The 17,176-nt window shown below is 34.7% G+C and overlaps 1 protein-coding gene across 3 annotated transcripts; it reads left to right on the top strand.

Annotated features, from left to right (window-relative positions):
• Positions 1 to 203: 203 nt before the first annotated feature.
• Positions 204 to 17,176, top strand: LOC143247688 (ubiquitin-conjugating enzyme E2 A-like). Of its 3 annotated transcripts, none has more exons than XM_076496080.1 (5): positions 204 to 268; positions 2,732 to 2,812; positions 10,745 to 10,860; positions 11,855 to 11,943; positions 16,104 to 17,176. In XM_076496080.1, the coding sequence occupies exons 2-5, from the start codon at positions 2,787 to 2,789 to the stop codon at positions 16,263 to 16,265; spliced, it is 393 nt and encodes a 130-aa protein (XP_076352195.1). In that variant the 5' UTR covers positions 204 to 268; positions 2,732 to 2,786; the 3' UTR covers positions 16,266 to 17,176. The 3 variants fall into 3 exon arrangements, with proteins under 3 accessions (XP_076352195.1, XP_076352193.1, XP_076352196.1); XM_076496078.1 differs by having other exon boundaries at positions 262 to 519; XM_076496081.1 differs by lacking the exon at positions 204 to 268 and adding an exon at positions 597 to 715.

The following is a 17,176-nucleotide window of genomic DNA, read 5'->3' as shown; positions in this document are numbered from 1 at the left end:
ATGTCTACGGACTTACAACGCTAAAAACCGAGTTTCGATACTCGTGGTGGGCAGAGCACAGATAGCCCTTTGTGTAGCTTTGTGCTTAATTCAAAACAAAAACAAATCGTAACATTGTCTAGAATATTCTATGTATTTTGAGTGTCCTTTAACGTCATGCGCATTGTAACTAAAATCTAAATTGAAGCGTCAAAATTAGCTTACAACTATAGTATAGTAAGCGCTCCTAACGTCATAGGCAGGTACCCGGATGAAAACGTCATTTCAGGTAAAGATAGTGCCTAAACTCGTAGGAGTATACTTGTAATATTACTTGTGCGTTAGAAACTCATTGGGTATTGTTAAAGGGTGTATAAGGCATAGCTTTTCAATTGTGTATAATATACAGTACTGTATTTATAAATTATAGTTTTGTATTTCTATTGTGGAGTTACTGGTTCAACTGTGATCCTATACTTCATTTATTTTATTTGAAATGTCAACTCCTGCTCGAAGAAGACTTATGAGAGATTTTAAAAGGTTGATACCGTCAGTTTGTACGGTAATTTGTACTTAAGTAGACCTTACACTGAAAAGTGCAGCTAATTGAACCAGTCCGAGTGTGTGGAAAATGAATGAACTAGCAAAGAACATTAGACATTTTTAAATAGAAAATATGATTAATCTGGATTATAGCTAAAATGTGAAATTAGCACTGCCCTTTTCAATGTATTAAGTACGAAATTACATGAGGTCACTTCACGTAACGGAATGAACTTATTGTAAAAGCTTGAAATAAAAACTTATGATAACTCTAGTTAAGCCTAACTTGTATGTCGTATTTGGCAATAAATGAAAGCAATGATATGCTATTTAAAATAATATAATGTTAAGATATTTGCGTGTGTGTTGGGTATTAAAATTTAAAATAATTTATGAATTACTTTGTTTTAATGAAACTTGGTAAGTAATTAAATATAAGAAGATATAGTAGTGTCATTATGCAGTGAGATTTTCAACATGTTGAAAGTTTATGCAGTTTTGAAATTTGTTATAAAAATAACCCAGTGTGTGTCGTATTCAGTAACTATATTTGTGTAATATAACGTATTTTGCTGTGGTATTTATAGGTTGAATAACTTTATGATGTTTGAACTGGTTTGTCCAGTTGATTGTTTTTCTTTGTTAAACTTAATTTTGTACATAAAGGAAATGATGTAAATACTATAACTCTAGTCTCTGATAGACACAATGTTTTGTAGTTATATTTGATTATATGTAACAGATTAACATGTCAAAAAGAAAGTTTGCAATATGTCGTACATTGAAATTCAAATAGAAAGTTGGAAAGACGTCAGACTTGATTCATAACTTGTGTTTTGAGTTACAGTATAAGCACTTTCTGTCCTAGACTTGTATTCTCCGCACCCATAGAGGGGGTGGGTAAAAGGAGACTGTGTCCTGGGGCATATAAGTATTTCTGTGGGTCTTAAATATCTTTGAAGGTTGCCTCTAAGTACATTTACACTTACAGATGTTTTGAACTTGAAAAAGTTATAAACTTAAAAGTATTAACTAGTTCATTTCAACCAGTCTTCAGTCATAACTTTATACCTAATTCAATTCTGAATACCGAGCCAGTGAGCTACGCTTAAACAACAGTTTCAGTACACGTACACACATTTTCTTGAAGTAAGTTAAACCAAAAAACTGAAATTTATCATACTGACAAGCATAAAACTTCTGTTTCAAGACAGTGGAAGGAATAGAGGACAATTACTCTTAAATAAATCATGACTGTCAGGTTTAGTTGGTTTCTCAGAATTATGAATGGTGGAATAATATTTCCTTACCTGTTAGTCTTAAGTCACTTAAATGTAAAAACATTGAATGATAAAGTTTAATAAATAAGACACCAGAAACAGACAATTAGTAGAATTTTATAACTAATTCTCACCGGGTTCACTAATCCAATAACTGATTTTTCTTCTGTAATACTTGACTAGTTGAAATAATAAAAAATAATAATGACCAGAAGCACTTATTTCAATTTGTCAATTACTTTTGTGAAATTAAGTGATTTAAATATAATTTTCAGTTAATCAGTTATTTTTTGTGGCACTAATTGACATTCTTAGGTAAATTGCTCAGTTTTGGTAGATGGGTGAGAAAAGTGTATCTGGTTAAGCAGTGAAATATATTTGAAGAGATTTAAGGTGTAACTAGATCATAATGAAAGTTTATCTGGATTATTAACTATCTGTAAGCTGGATAAGAACAAAGATATTTTTACCTTGTGTTGAATATTTAATGTTATTAATGAAGGTTGCTTAACCCTCAAAGGCCATCCAAAAAAAAACAAAAAAACTCTACAACAACCAACCTAAATGAGGTGTTTCAACTATCACTACTATATATATATATATAGTCATTCAAATTGAAAATAATTCTAACTGTAAGATTACAAAATTTTATAAAGCCAGAAGAGGTGTCTTTGTAAAATATTGTTTTTTTTTTTATTGTACCACATAAATAAAACTTCATCTGTATTTATTGATGTGGCACATGTTTACTTCAGTGACTTCCTAAAGTCATATACAATAAAGGACCAATGGTAAAATTACTTCTAGTTTCTAGAACTTGTTCATTGTAATTGTTAGCCCTGTCTGTAATTTATGTATAATTGTTAAAAGTAAAAATATGTTATTAATAACTCGCTGTTTTCTGTGCTGACATTTTCCAATATTTCTAGACTACAAGAAGACCCCCCTGCTGGTGTCAGTGCAGCTCCGACAGATAATAATATTATGATTTGGAATGCTGTTATATTTGGGTAAGTAATATGAATAATTTGGCTTCTCTGACAATGTTTGACATATTTAGTATGACTATACATGTACTTTCTCTGCAACACATCTTTTGATGGCCGTCACATGAAACTGACAGAAATAACAGCTGTTTTTTTTGGGTTTTTTTTTTCACACAAATGTATTCCAGGAATATAATGGACTTTCATTGTAGTAAAGATTTTAGCATTATGTAATGGTTTAGTTGTACGTCTATACGAACTAAAGCACCAAGTTTAACAATCAGTGTATAACCCAACTAGTGCACCAACTGTTTTACAGTGTTTCGTGTAACTTACTGTGCCACCTGCATTGTGGCTTACATTTGAATGTATGGATCGTAGAAATGGTTCTTAGAAGTTTATTTTGTAATGCCATTCGTTGATATGAACATCTTGTATGAAATAACTGTAAATATATTTGTCAGCCATATGAGGATACCACATTAGGGTTTTTCTATTAAATGGAACAGAATGAAAATTTGGACAGATGAGCAAATAGTATTTGCATTTGATGTTGACAGATGCAGTGATTCTAATATTTTTTTTAAAAACAAACCATTACTGAGGTTTTTAAAGTATTACAAAGTCTAGTTGTAAATATTACAACAAAAGAAAAGACAGTATTATTCATGAAAAGCTGTATGGTTTTATTCAAATGTAAATTCACATTACTTTGGTATTTTGAGCATGTTTGGTGGCCATTAATTTACTAAGATTGAGGTGACAAAGAAAAGGGAAATGCATTATCATCTGTGGGCTACAGAGGATAAAAGTTATGTAATTATACTACTAAAGAAAATCCTGGCTTTTTGAAAAATAAAAATATGTTCACCAAGAAAATGATTAAAAATTAGAAAAATCTTAAAAATGAAAGGACTAAATTATTTTAAAAAATCCTATTGTTAAACACAACAGACATCAGCAAGAAGGCCAGGTGGTTAAGGCACTCCAGTTGTAATCCGAGGGTTGCAGGTTTGAATTCCTGTTGCATAAAACATGTTCTCCTTTTTGGCTGTAGGCACATTACAATGTGATGGTCAATCCCACTATTCATTGGTAAAAGGGCAGCCCAAGAGCTGGTGGTGACAAGCTGCCTTCCCTCTACTCTCACATTGCTAAATTAGAGATGGCAAGCAAAGATAGCTCTTATGTACCCCTCGGTGTGGATTCCTGTACTTGGTCAGGGGACCTCCCAGAGAAGGTTCTGTTCTTTCAGTTTACCTCCTCTGGAATGAAAACATCCACATGTGTTTGTTGTGCATGGTGGCCTGTGAAGGGGAGGAGAGGATCCTGGTGGTTGAGGGGTCCAACCCTAACACACCACTTTGGTCTTGAATTCCTATAGATGGGTAGCCTTGGATTGACCCCCCTTGGGTCAATTGGCTGGTCCACTTGGGCTAAGGTCAACCAAGTACCAGTGTTGGATGTTTTCGATCGGTGTTGTGGACATTGTATCTGTTGCTGGTGTTTGGGTATGGTGCTCATGAAACCCTGTGTTGCTGCAGTGTCCTTGATTGAAATTGCAGTGAGTCCCCTCATAGGGCTCCATGGTGGGTGGGGTCAGTGGGCACCAAAATTTCGTTTTTTCCTATGGATCCTCCAACTAAAACCTTGAATAAAATAGTGAATAAACAGTCTGTAGGTAAACGATGTGTTGAAGATTACTGCTCAGAATCTTCAACATCTGTTACACCTGTACCTCATTTTCTTATACTACATTCTCTTTTAGACAAACATTTAGGGCAAATGTCTTTCTTTTTATTTAGACTGGACTAGAGGGACTTGCTGGCTCTCCAAAGTCAGTCAGAGAGCTTTGCTCTGGTAACATATTGCTGGAACCATCCATATGTAAAGACAGTGAACTCCTCTTCCAATCAAAGGTGATTGGGGATATACCTATTGAGTTTACACTTCATGCTGCTTTGAATTCATCATGAGGAGTTATTGTTGAGATGGATTTGAAGAACATCCCCGAGTCAGAGATTCTTGCTGGTTTCTCACCTCAAGGAGTTTCTACAGTGATGTGTATCTCCACTCACAAAGATGGAATTACTATGCCGACCAATGTCCTCATTCTGATATTTACATCACCACGTCCACCTGCTACCATCAAGGCAGGTAATCTTAATTGCAGAATACGGCCATACATTCCAAACTCTCTCGGATGTTTCCATTGTCAGAGGTTTGGTCACTTGAAGACGTAATGTTCTGGTTCCTTGATGTGTGCTGTTGTGCTGGCAAGGACCATGATGCCTATGAGTGTGAAATGGACCCACATTGTGCCCGTTGCCATGGCTCTCACCCATCCTACTTTCATTCTTGCCCTAAATGGGTGGAAGAAAAAGAGTTGCAACATCTGAAAATAATTCACAACATCACTTACCCTGAGGCTCAAAGGTTGGTGTCCACCACTTCATTGTGACATATGTTGCCACACTTCATTCCACTACTACAGTGAGAGTGCAGATGAATCTCTCTGTGTCTCCAAAAGAATCGTTCTCAAACCAAATGAAAAGCCTTTTGACCTCCATGGTTAAAAAGTTGATGAATCAATTTCAACACCCATCTCTGTCTTTTACATACATTCCAACAAATCTCAAAATCTACTTCCTTTGGTTCTGGGTGTAGGCATTTCCTCAGATACATCTTTTTCTACCACCCCAAGATGCAAAATGATCAGTGGGTCAAAACATCAATCCACTCCTCAAGTGGTGGAAGAGGACACAGAGGATGTTCAGTGCTCTTGTACATTTGACCTATAGCTGCCTGATGTGTGGTATAAAGGTCAGCTTTTTGTCTCGGGGACCATGGGTAGCACAACTTCACTGATATGGAGTTCAGGATCAGGGTGAATACCCCGTTGGCAATAAAAGTGCATGCAAGCAGTTCTGGAGAGAGAGATGTTAAAGTCATTTGCAGTGATGGCATTAATATTTATACCGAAAAGTGTGACACTTAAAACATAGCCCTTAGGACATCCAAGTTCCTGAAGAAAAGAACAGGAAAGTGTCAAACCCACATGAACTTGGAATTGCCTGTCCATTAAAAAAATGTTAATGAAAATGGGGCCACATAACCCATATAAATAGAGGTCTTACAAAATGCCACACCTCCATGTAGTATCACAAGCCTTCTCAATGTCAAAGAATATTGATACAAGATGTTGTAATTTGAGAAAGGCTTCTTTGTTTGATGTTTCAAGTCGAATCAGGTGGTACATGGTGGGCACTGTCATTGGAATCCGCACTGGGAAGGAGAGAAGAGGTTGTTTTATCTGAGGAACCAAACAAGACAAGCATTAACCATCCTTTCTAAGGTCTTACAAAGACAGCTCGTCAAAGCAATTGGATGGTAGTTTGAAGGATTATTGGGATCCTTCCAAGGCTTAGAGAAAGGTAAGACAACAGACTATCCCCAGGCATCAGGAAAAACATTCTCCTGCCAGATCCAGTTAAAAACTATCAAAAGAATAACAAGAGAAGCAGAAGAGAGATGGTGCAGCATTTCATAGTGTACATCATCAGGTCCAACTGATGTACTGTCAGACTGATGAAGGGCCATTTTGAGTTCCATCAGAGTAAAGGAATGAATATGGTCATAGTGAGAATCAGCTCAAAAGTGGAGGTGATCTCTCTGCCCAAGTCTTGATAGTTGAGAAAGTGGAGGAAGAAGCAGAAGTACTAGATACTGGGAAAAGCTTTCACCGAGGGTATTGACAATGCTCCAGGTATCAGTTATTTCCTGGCCATCAGAGAACAAGATCGAGAGGGGGTCAGAATTATATTGCCTCCTGACCTTTCAACCTTGTTCCATATAACTTTGGAAATGGTGGTAGTAGATATGCTGATTGTAAACTTAATCCAAGATTCCTTCCAGCTTTGATGCCTCACCTATCAAGCATTTGCACAGGCCTGCTGGAAAGCAATGCAATGCAAGAGTGTGGGATGCCTACAAAAAGTATCCCAGGCCTGTTTTCAAGCCTACTGTACCAAATGGCAGACAGGATTCCACCATGGATGAGAATTTCGGGGAAAATGTGTTTAGGTTTTCGGAATACATTAAGCAGCTGCCTGTATAATACAGTCAGGTACTATTACCACACAGTTATCCTTTGATGGCTTACAGGCAATGGCAGTATCAAGTTCTGTGAGAACAATGAAAGAGATCCAGTTTACTTGATCCAGCTTCCACCAGGACACGTGGGTCGGGTGGAATCGACCATGGTCAGTCTCTCTCAAAATTATAGGAAAATGATCACTGCCTTATGGATTATTGTCAACCCTCCAAGAAAAGTGGGAGAATAGTGAAGGGGAACAAATTGAGAGATCAATATCAATAAAGGACTGATTAGGGGCATGGAAATAAGTAGAAGAACCAGTATTGAAAATAGAAAGGTTGTGATCAGAGAGCATACACTCTACAGAGCAACTCCTCCCATCAATATCAGCACTTCCCCAGAGGGGATGATGTCCATTAAAGTCCCCCAGGATTAAAAAGGGAGATGGCAAGTGTTCAATGAGAGCATCAAGGTTTAATTCATCATATGTCTCACCTGGTAACAGGTAGAGATAACAAATGATCCAAGGAAACACGGATGGCTACGGCCTCCAAGGGTGTGTCGAGTGGCAAAGAAAGGGTTGGCACATGCTGGTCAATCAACAGTGCCACTCGTCCATCACACAGCCTGTCATTTCTGTACAAAGAAACTCTCCAAAAGGTGACTGTAACAGCAGGTTTCAGTAATGTTTGCTGTAAGGAAAGATGTGCAGGATGGTATGAAGCAATCAGTGTTTTGATGTCGTCCAGATTAAAATATAAACCTTAAGAGTTCCATTGTATCAAGGTGGCCATTTTTATTTATGTGTAGGAGAATTGGGTGGAGAACCCTTCTGTTTACGATCATGTCTTTTTTTTTCTTTACTGTCTTTATTTGAGAAAGGTCTATCGGCCTCCATGGATCCTTCCCTGGGTCGACTGGGCAGGTCTTTGTTGTTGGAAGAGGATTGCAATGACTGAGGACGTGAATGAATGATCATTTTGCATCTTGGGGTGGTAGTAAAAGATGTATCAGAGGAAATGCCTGTACCTAGACCCAAAGGAAGTGGATCTTGAGACTGGCAGTCGGCTTGGAGTGAGCAACGCATAAACAAGCATTTTCCAAATAAAACCCTCTACTGGACTTTGGTCATCTTGCTACTGTAAGGATTGGAAAGAGGAAGTTGTTCTGACTGGACTAGGCATTGGTCACAGTTTTTAAACTCAACGTTTTCTTTCATCTTGGACTGATGCACCTACGTGTTGTCTGTGTAACACTCGAGTCACAATAAGCCTCATTTTACTATCTTGCCACTGTTATGACTCTACGACGGCAACATTTTAAACATGTTCTATCCCAAGGTTTATCTGTAGTGTTAGTGTTATTGGCAGTGTTGACACTGTCTACTTTAGAAATGTTTTTAGTTATTTTAATGTCATTAATCTTTTTAATTTATACATTAGACCTTTTTTAATGTGATTTCCTTTTAAGAATCAAAGTCCATCTAGTTCAATTTGAAATTAGAAAGTGGCAGTAACATTAAATAACTAGAAACTAGGGCTGGAAAGACCAACTTCAGGTGACTAATGCTGTTAGTCATCCTGGTGAGTTATAATTAAAATATTGCTACAAATCTTTTAAAACTTTTATTAATTTACTTTTTGAAAATAGCCATAACGTCACATAACTCTGAACCAGGACTGGAAAGGCCAACTTCAGGTGACTGATGGTTTTTGAACTTACCTGTTAGTCTTCCTGGCAAGTTATGATAATTACAGTTATGATACAGAAAGTCCTTTACAACATTTGCAACTGTAGTTTCTTTCGTACTGCTCTACACCAAATGTAAACATTGGTTTTATGCTATTTATGTTTTTCTTTAACTTTGTTTTGTTTTACCTTAATTTCTTTTATAATTTTAACTTTTCACTTTAATTTTAACTTTTCACTGAATGTTTGGCACAGATAGCCTAGCTGCTTTGTGCCATGAAACACCAACCAACCAAGTCCTTGTGTTGCTTTGTTCTAAGATGAAAACCACCATTACATCAGCATCACAACAATGCAAAAATCAAGACTTATTCAACATGAATTGTTAAAATAATAGCTGAATGAATTTCTCTATCTCCTTTTGATGGAAACCCAGTTTTAATCTGTGTAAGAATCACACCACCAGTGGAATGTTGATTGAAGTATTTGGTAATAGGAAGGTTATTTTAGCATCACTAATCACAGTGATACCAGTTTGAATATTAAACTACCCGTTATTTATTTCAGGTTGTAATAAACTTACTATAATCACAACTGCTAAGCCTTTGTCGGATTTTTAAATTGTCCGTAACTTGCTTTTGTTTTTTATTCTAACATGCTAATAGAAGTTTAAATATAGTATAAAAATTATTTAAGGTCTTTAAGTGAATAAATCTAATTTCAAATAAATTTAGGTAAGATTTCACATCAAAGTTTTTATTACCTTGTTATACAGTCTCTCTTTCTCTATGTGAGAGTAGATTTATCATAAACTGTTGACTGTGGGCAGTAGATTTATCACAAACCCATGACAGTGTGAGAGTAAATTTATCATAGACTCTTGACTATGGGTGAGTAGATTTATCATAAACAGATGATTGTCTGAGAGTAGATTTATCACTGTGTTTTGGGGTAGATGTTTCCATTAAGATATCCCACAGAATATAGCTTTCTGACTGACTTTGAAGACCCAGCAAGCCCATCTAATCCATTCTGAATAAAAATGGGGGATATTTGCCCTAAAGTTTTGTCTGACAAAGGATGAGAAGATGTGGTCAAGGTACAGAATGGGGTCGAGACTTCTGTTCACAGTCTTCATAAACTGATGACTGTGTGAGAGTAGATTTATCATAAACTGATGACTGTGTGAGAGTAGACTTATCATAAACTGTTGACTGTGTGAGAGTAGACTTATCATAAACTGATGACTGTGTGAGAGTAGACTTATCATAAACTGTTGACTGTGGGTGAGTAGACTTATCATAAACTGATGACTGTGTGAGAGTAGACTTATCATAAACTGTTGACTGTGTGAGAGTAGACTTATCATAAACTGGTGACTGTAAGTGAGTAGATTTATCACAAACCCATGACAGTGTGAGAGTAGATTTATCACAAACTGGTGACTGTAAGTGAGTAGATTTATCACAAACCCATGACAGTGTGAGAGTAGATTTATCACAAACTGGTGACTGTAAGTGAGTAGATTTATCATAAACTGGTGACTGTGTAAGAGTAGATTTATCACAAACTCGTGACAGTGTAAGAGTAGATTTATCATAAACTGGTGACTGTGTAAGAGTAGATTTATCACAAACTCGTGACAGTGTGAGAGTAGATTTATCATAAACTGATGACTGTGTGAAAGTAGATTTATCACAAACTGGTGACTGTGAAAGTAGATTTATCACAAACTGGTGATTATGTGAGTAGATTTATCACAAACTGGTGATTATGTGAGTAGATTTATCACAAACTGGTGACTGTGAAAGTAGATTTATCACAAACTGGTGATTATGTGAGTAGATTTATCACAAACTGGTGATTATGTGAGTAGATTTATCACAAACTGGTGATTATGTGAGTAGATTTATCACAAACTGGTGATTATGTGAGTAGATTTATCACAAACTGATGATTGTGTGAGTAGATTTATCACAAACTGATGATTGTGTGAGTAAATTTATCACAAAGTGGTGACTGTGAAAGTAGATTTATCACAAACTGATGATTGTGTGAGTAGATTTATCACAAAGTGGTGACTGTGAACGTAGATTTATCACAAACTGGTGACTGTGTGAGAGTGGATTTATTTCTTTTCTTTATATACTATTATTATTGTGTATTTTCAGACCTCATGACACACCATTTGAAGATGGAACATTTAAATTAAGTTTAGAATTCACAGAAGAATATCCCAACAGACCACCAACTGTTAGATTTGTCTCTAAAATGTTTCATCCAAATGGTAAGATGTTTCATGATTGATAAATTCAACAATTTTCAATAAATACATTAATAAATTTTGAAGCAACTTTTAATAGTTTGACAGGATTTCAGAAGTGGTTGTAAGTTATTTCTTTACAATATAAGTATTATTAAAACTTCAAAATAATCTTGTTTCTCACAAATTTTTATTATCTGTAATTGAGTTCTCAGAGTTCCAAACATTTGACATTTTAATATTCTACACTTGTTATCAGTGGGAAAGTAAATTGTAATCAATAAATAATATCTCTTATAACAGAAACAAATGTTTGTTTCATGTTTAATCTCTCTGTCTCAGAAACCTCTTAGTTTTTATCCTGGCGAGAATTTAACAGATTCAAGCAAAGGATATGAAATTTACAGTTCCTTTGTGCAGTGTGCGTATACAGTAATGGTTAATAAGCAATGGATGGGTTTACACGTGGGTTCTGTGACTTAAAAATGTAACAGCAACAATTCTGTTGTTGGTATGTATAGACTGGCAGGTACTTGTACATATTAGGCTAGAATATTATTAAAACAAAAATACTTTTTTTTTCTTTATGGCAAAAATAAAAGTTGTAGTTGAAGAAGAAACTCAAATAAGAGATTCCCAATTTCCAAATTTTAGGCTGAAAGATTTGTAATTTTGTTTCTGAAAACAAAAGTATAGCTGATGAAGTTTTAAAGTTAAATGTGCAGACACTGGTGATACGTTGGTCACATATTTACAGTTGTATATATTGTTACCTTCATCTGTTCTCCACAAAGATAAAGATTGCAGTACACTTATTTTGATTTTGTCAACATGTGAACATAAAGCAAAATTCTATTTTCCATCATTGAGACTTAAAGGAACATTTGTCTAAATATGTGTAGTTATTTAAATTTTAAACAATTGGTAGAATCTCGAACAGGATTTTTTTTCTTAGTTCATTGATTTAGATTGTATTTTATCAGGTCTATTTTAGTGATTTGACTTTTGTAATTTATAGTTTATGCAGATGGAAGTATCTGCCTTGACATTCTACAGAATCGTTGGAGTCCTACCTACGACGTATCGGCAATCCTAACGTCTATTCAGGTAAGTATCTTTGTTGAGATGAGTATTGTTGGCTACAAAATAATTAACTTCAAAGTGGTTCAGCTGTTGCTGTGGATCATATCGCTTGTATTATTTGTTTAGAATTAACAGATATAGAAACAATCTGTGATCACAACTTAAATTTATGTTCTGAAAAGTCAAAAAATGCTACGTTATTTCTTAAACGAGTTTCTAAGTTTCAGAGTTTATTCTAAAAATTTAGAATAAAAAACTCAGGAACAGGAATAATAGTTTTCTTTCCACTGGTTTTTTTCATGAGATGTGTCAGCCTTTTCATTTGAAACTATTAATTATAGAATTGAGAAAAAAATAACAAGACCCGTTTCTCCTCATTTCTGTAATAACAGAGTTTCACCAAGTACCAACTGTTTGAAGTATCAATTATATAAAACTATTAATGATTCCAGGACTTAGAAATGACGCTAGCCCTGGAACACTTAAGAACTGTATTCCGACTAGTAGCCTGCTTGATACCAGTTCCGTGGGAACAGTGGTATAACATTAGGTATCTAATACCTTTGTGACTGAATGATTTGTTGTTTTTACACGACAATGTAGTGATAATTCTTAAACTTGAAATATTCTAACATTTTAATTTTCAGAAATAATTAAAAAGATGAAAGACAATATTATAAGAGAGGAAGTTATGAAATTAATAATGTATTTTTAAGAAAGGTTTCTTATTGTTGGTATAAGATTGGATAGATCTTCTGAGATCTTACCTGTTTTAAGCCAGTAATATTGTATGACTTTCCTACAAATTTTGTCACATTATGTTTCCAATGTTTATTGCTTTCTGTGTTGAAAGAAACCAACCATGATTAAGTTTAGATTTTTTTCATTCTTTTGGACATTAATTATCATGGTCTTGTTGTGTTGAATATTACCATGGTTAAAGTGAGATTTCCTTGTTCTGTTGGATGTAACCATGGTAAGGTGAGAATGTCTTGTTCTGTGAAATACAGCCATGATTAAGCTGAGGTTTCTTATTGTTCTTTGGATAATTTGGTAAGGTTTTTTTTTGTTCTGTAGGATATAACCATGGTTAAGGCAGGTCTCAACAAATCCCATGTGCCAGGTTGCTTTAGTAACTAAAACTGTCATTGTGGTACTTGATATTTGCTCCCATTTTAATCATGGGTACGACTCTGCTAAATACAACTCGAATATGAAACAGTTCTCGACTCTTGAAAGTCTGAAACCGTTTTTGTGTTCTTTGAGTCCTGAATCAAACTTTATCCAGGATTTACTGGTGGATTCAGCACTTAACGTTTTTCTGATATGAAGTGTTGTGGTTGCATAACTCATTATTAATTTTGTGACACTTTGTATTTCTTCTCCCATTAAATTCAACCAATCGGTGAACATGTTTAGACTCAAACAGGACCAAAAGCAGTTAGTTCAGGCAATACTATCAAACTGGTCATTGATATCACATAGTCATTAACATGTGCATGTTGCTGTGAAAGTAAACAAATATACAAGGGTCCCTCTATTATCCGTGCTGATCCAAGGAAAGCAAAAAACATCGAAGGTGACATAAACAGCAGATAACCAAGGCACTAGTTTATCTAATCAAACTAATCTTTTATTTAAGTTTTAAATTAGGTTATTTGTATTATAATTTAATCATATTATCATAATTGTAGTTGTAAAAGTCAAATGTTAGTCAGTCAACCAGCAAGTTAGTCATGTATGACTTCTGAAATTTGTGAATTCCATACGTCCAGTTCTGCTTTTTCTCCTGTGATACTTCCTCTTTTGATTACCTATTTCCATTTTATTTGAATTTAACAACTGACATAGGTGTGAATAGCACGTAAATTATGGCACTTTGTTTTGTTTTAGACACGGAAGTAAGTTTCCACCCTGTTAATGTTTGTGAGAAACAAGTCAAAAATCTGTGTAAATCTATACTTCTGTGAATTATTATGAAAAAGCCTTTGTTAAAACAGACTGAAGATACCAGTTGTCTCTGGGAAGAGGGCAACGTTTGACTGGGCAACACCCAAAGACAGCCTGAACATTTGTGGTTAGAGGGCACCCACCATGTAGCACAAAACAGCAGACAACAACTTGAGTGAAATCTTAGTGTGTATTATGTGCATTTTTTTATGTTCTGTTTTGAATTACTAAACAAATAAAGTTAACCAAGCAGTCTATATTTGTCTTCCTGTCTTAACAAACAAGAGGCAAGACTATACTTGAGCTGACCGACATGCAGTTTGAACACAGGTCAGATCCTGCTCATGAAAACATTGAACATCATTCAACATCTGAACTTTTACATCCAGAATTAATATCTGAGCAACAGTTTTCCAAAACATGTAAATTAGTTTCTAGAATTGTAAAAGAACAATTATTGAGATGATTTGTGAAAAACTAAAAATAATGGAGGTGCTGATAATTGAGGGACTAGCATATTCCCCACTTCCCAAATCTGAAAATGATTCTTGAGGGCCTGGGTTAAGGTGAGGATGTTGTTGTTCTATGGAATATAACCATGGTTAAGGTGAGTATTTTGTTCTATGGGGTATAACCGTGGTTAAGGTGAGGATTTTGTTTCTCCATGGGATATAACTGTGGTTGAGGATTTTGTTCTGTGGAATATAACTGTGGTTAAGGTGAGGATTTTGTTGTTCTATGGGATATAACCATGATTATGGTGAGGATTTTGTTGTTCTATGGGATATAACTGTGGTTGAGGATTTTGTTCTGTGGAATATAACCGTGGTTAAGGTGAGGATTTTGTTGTTATATGGGATATAACCATGATTATGGTGAGGATTTTGTTGTTCTATGGGATATAGCCATGATTATGGTGAGGATTTTGTTCTATGGGATATAACCGTGGTTAAGGTGAGGATTTTGTTTCTCCATGGGATATAACTGTGGTTGAGGATTTTGTTCTGTGGAATATAACTGTGGTTAAGGTGAGGATTTTGTTGTTATATGGGATATAACCATGATTATGGTGAGGATTTTGTTGTTCTATGGGATATAGCCATGATTATGGTGAGGATTTTGTTCTATGGGATATAACCGTGGTTAAGGTGAGGATTTTGTTGTTCTATGGGATATAACCATGGTTAAGGTGAGGATTTTGTTGTTCTATGGGATATAACTGTGGTTGAGGATTTTGTTCTATGGGATATAACCGTGGTTAAGGTGAGGATTTTGTTGTTCTATGGGATATAACCATGATTATGGTGAGGATTTTGTTGTTCTATGGGATATAACCGTGGTTAAGGTGAGGATTTTGTTGTTCTATGGGATATAACCATGATTATGGTGAGGATTTTGTTGTTCTATGGGATATAACCGTGGTTAAGGTGAGGATTTTGTTGTTCTATGGGATATAACCATGATTATGGTGAGGATTTTGTTCTATGGGATATAACCATGATTATGGTGAGGATTTTGTTGTTCTATGGGATATAACCGTGGTTAAGGTGAGGGTTTTGTTGTTCTATGGGATATAACCATGATTATGTTGAGGATTTTGTTCTATGGGATATAACTGTGGTTGAGGATTTTGTTGTTCTATGGGATATAACCATGATTATGGTGAGGATTTTGTTGTTCTATGGGATATAACCGTGGTTAAGGTGAGGATTTTGTTGTTTTTTGGTATATCGTATGTTGAGGATTATAAACTTGTAGTAAACATTCATGATCATGGACTAATGTAACAAACTTTACTAAAGATTTCAGAGGATGAAGTGTAGACTTAGTTTGTTACTTCAGTACTCAGTTTACACAATTCAATACAAAATTTATTTATAAAAGTTAATTCTTAATTAATTGAATTATCAGTTTTTTTAATGAATATGTTTAAGTTTGTGTTTAAAATGTAATATTACTCAATTATCTCTCACTTTATATAAAAATCTATATTGAATTTCTGTTTAAAAAGCCATGCTAATATTTTATCACCATTGAAAAAATGTGCTTCTGTATTTGGATCCACTGTAGTTTGATTTTTAAAATAACACTCACGACTTAAAGTTCAAAGGTTTGGCCATGTTACTCAACTGTTAAGTTTTGTTCGTAATACGTAAAGCAGATTGTTAACAAAAGAAGTGAAACTATTGAATTTGAAGAAATTGGATAGAATCAAATGTTTTCTTCTTTGCTAGTCTCTTCTGGATGAGCCAAACCCTAACAGTCCTGCTAACAGCCTTGCTGCTCAGCTTTATCAAGAGAACAGGCGAGAGTACGAGAAACGTGTAGCCACGGTTGTAGAACAAAGTTGGTTGAACTTTAGTGAAGAAGAAGAGAAGGAAGTGAAAAAAGAATGATAGAATTATTTACCACTAGGGGTCCTTTTATTCACTTAAAAAAAACAACTAATACAATACTTGGTTATTACTGAGATGTTCTCAACTTGAATTATGGACAGAACCTTGTAATAAATTACTATTATATATTGCTCTTTCTTTCTATATAATAAATTACTGATGGTTCTTATTTATAAGTTGTTTAGGAAACTGCACGTCTTGATTTAGATGTAAAGTTTTCTCTAGGATCTTTCTGTCGATACTGAGTGGTGCAAGCTTTTGTTTATTCGTAAAACTTGTATTTTATAGTTTATGAATATTTTCAGAATATTAAACCTGTAAATATATTGTTATTGGTCATTACATTTAGCTGTTGTCACATTGTGTAATAACAGAACATAGATTGGAGAAAACCGTGATTAAATTATTTTATAAAGTTGTCTAAAGACAATCTTAAAGCAAAAACAGTTTTCAAGAGTGTAATTTAAGGGTGTTTCCTTATGTAAATTAAACTTGGTAATTAAATTAATGAATATTGAATTTTGAGAATGAATGTATGATTACTTAAGCTTAATGGAAGCCATGGAGTCATGTTAACATTTTAGGTGTTTTATTATTTTCCATTGAAGTCCTCTTAGAGTTGGTTTTAATTTTAGCATCAATGTTCAAGCAATCTGCCAACGTTATTATGAAATCATGAATAATTACTAGCATATTTGGCCCTTGTCAAGTGTTAGAAATGTTGCTTTAGATAGATAAGTTGTGGTCAGACTAAGCAACCACGTTTTACTGCTTATTGCTTCAGCAAAATATAGCCAGTTTTTTTCATTTCTAGAATAAGGCATACATACCCAAAGTAAAGCAATGTACAGAAATAAGAACTCTGTATTATATACCTTTTTTAAATAAAAAGTAACATTTTGTATTTGAAA

Source organism: Tachypleus tridentatus, chromosome 3 (assembly GCF_004210375.1).
Source record: "Tachypleus tridentatus isolate NWPU-2018 chromosome 3, ASM421037v1, whole genome shotgun sequence".
NCBI lineage: Eukaryota > Metazoa > Arthropoda > Merostomata > Xiphosura > Limulidae > Tachypleus > Tachypleus tridentatus.
The sequence above is the reverse complement of the archived record's forward strand: the minus strand, read 5'-3'. Positions and strand labels throughout refer to the sequence as shown.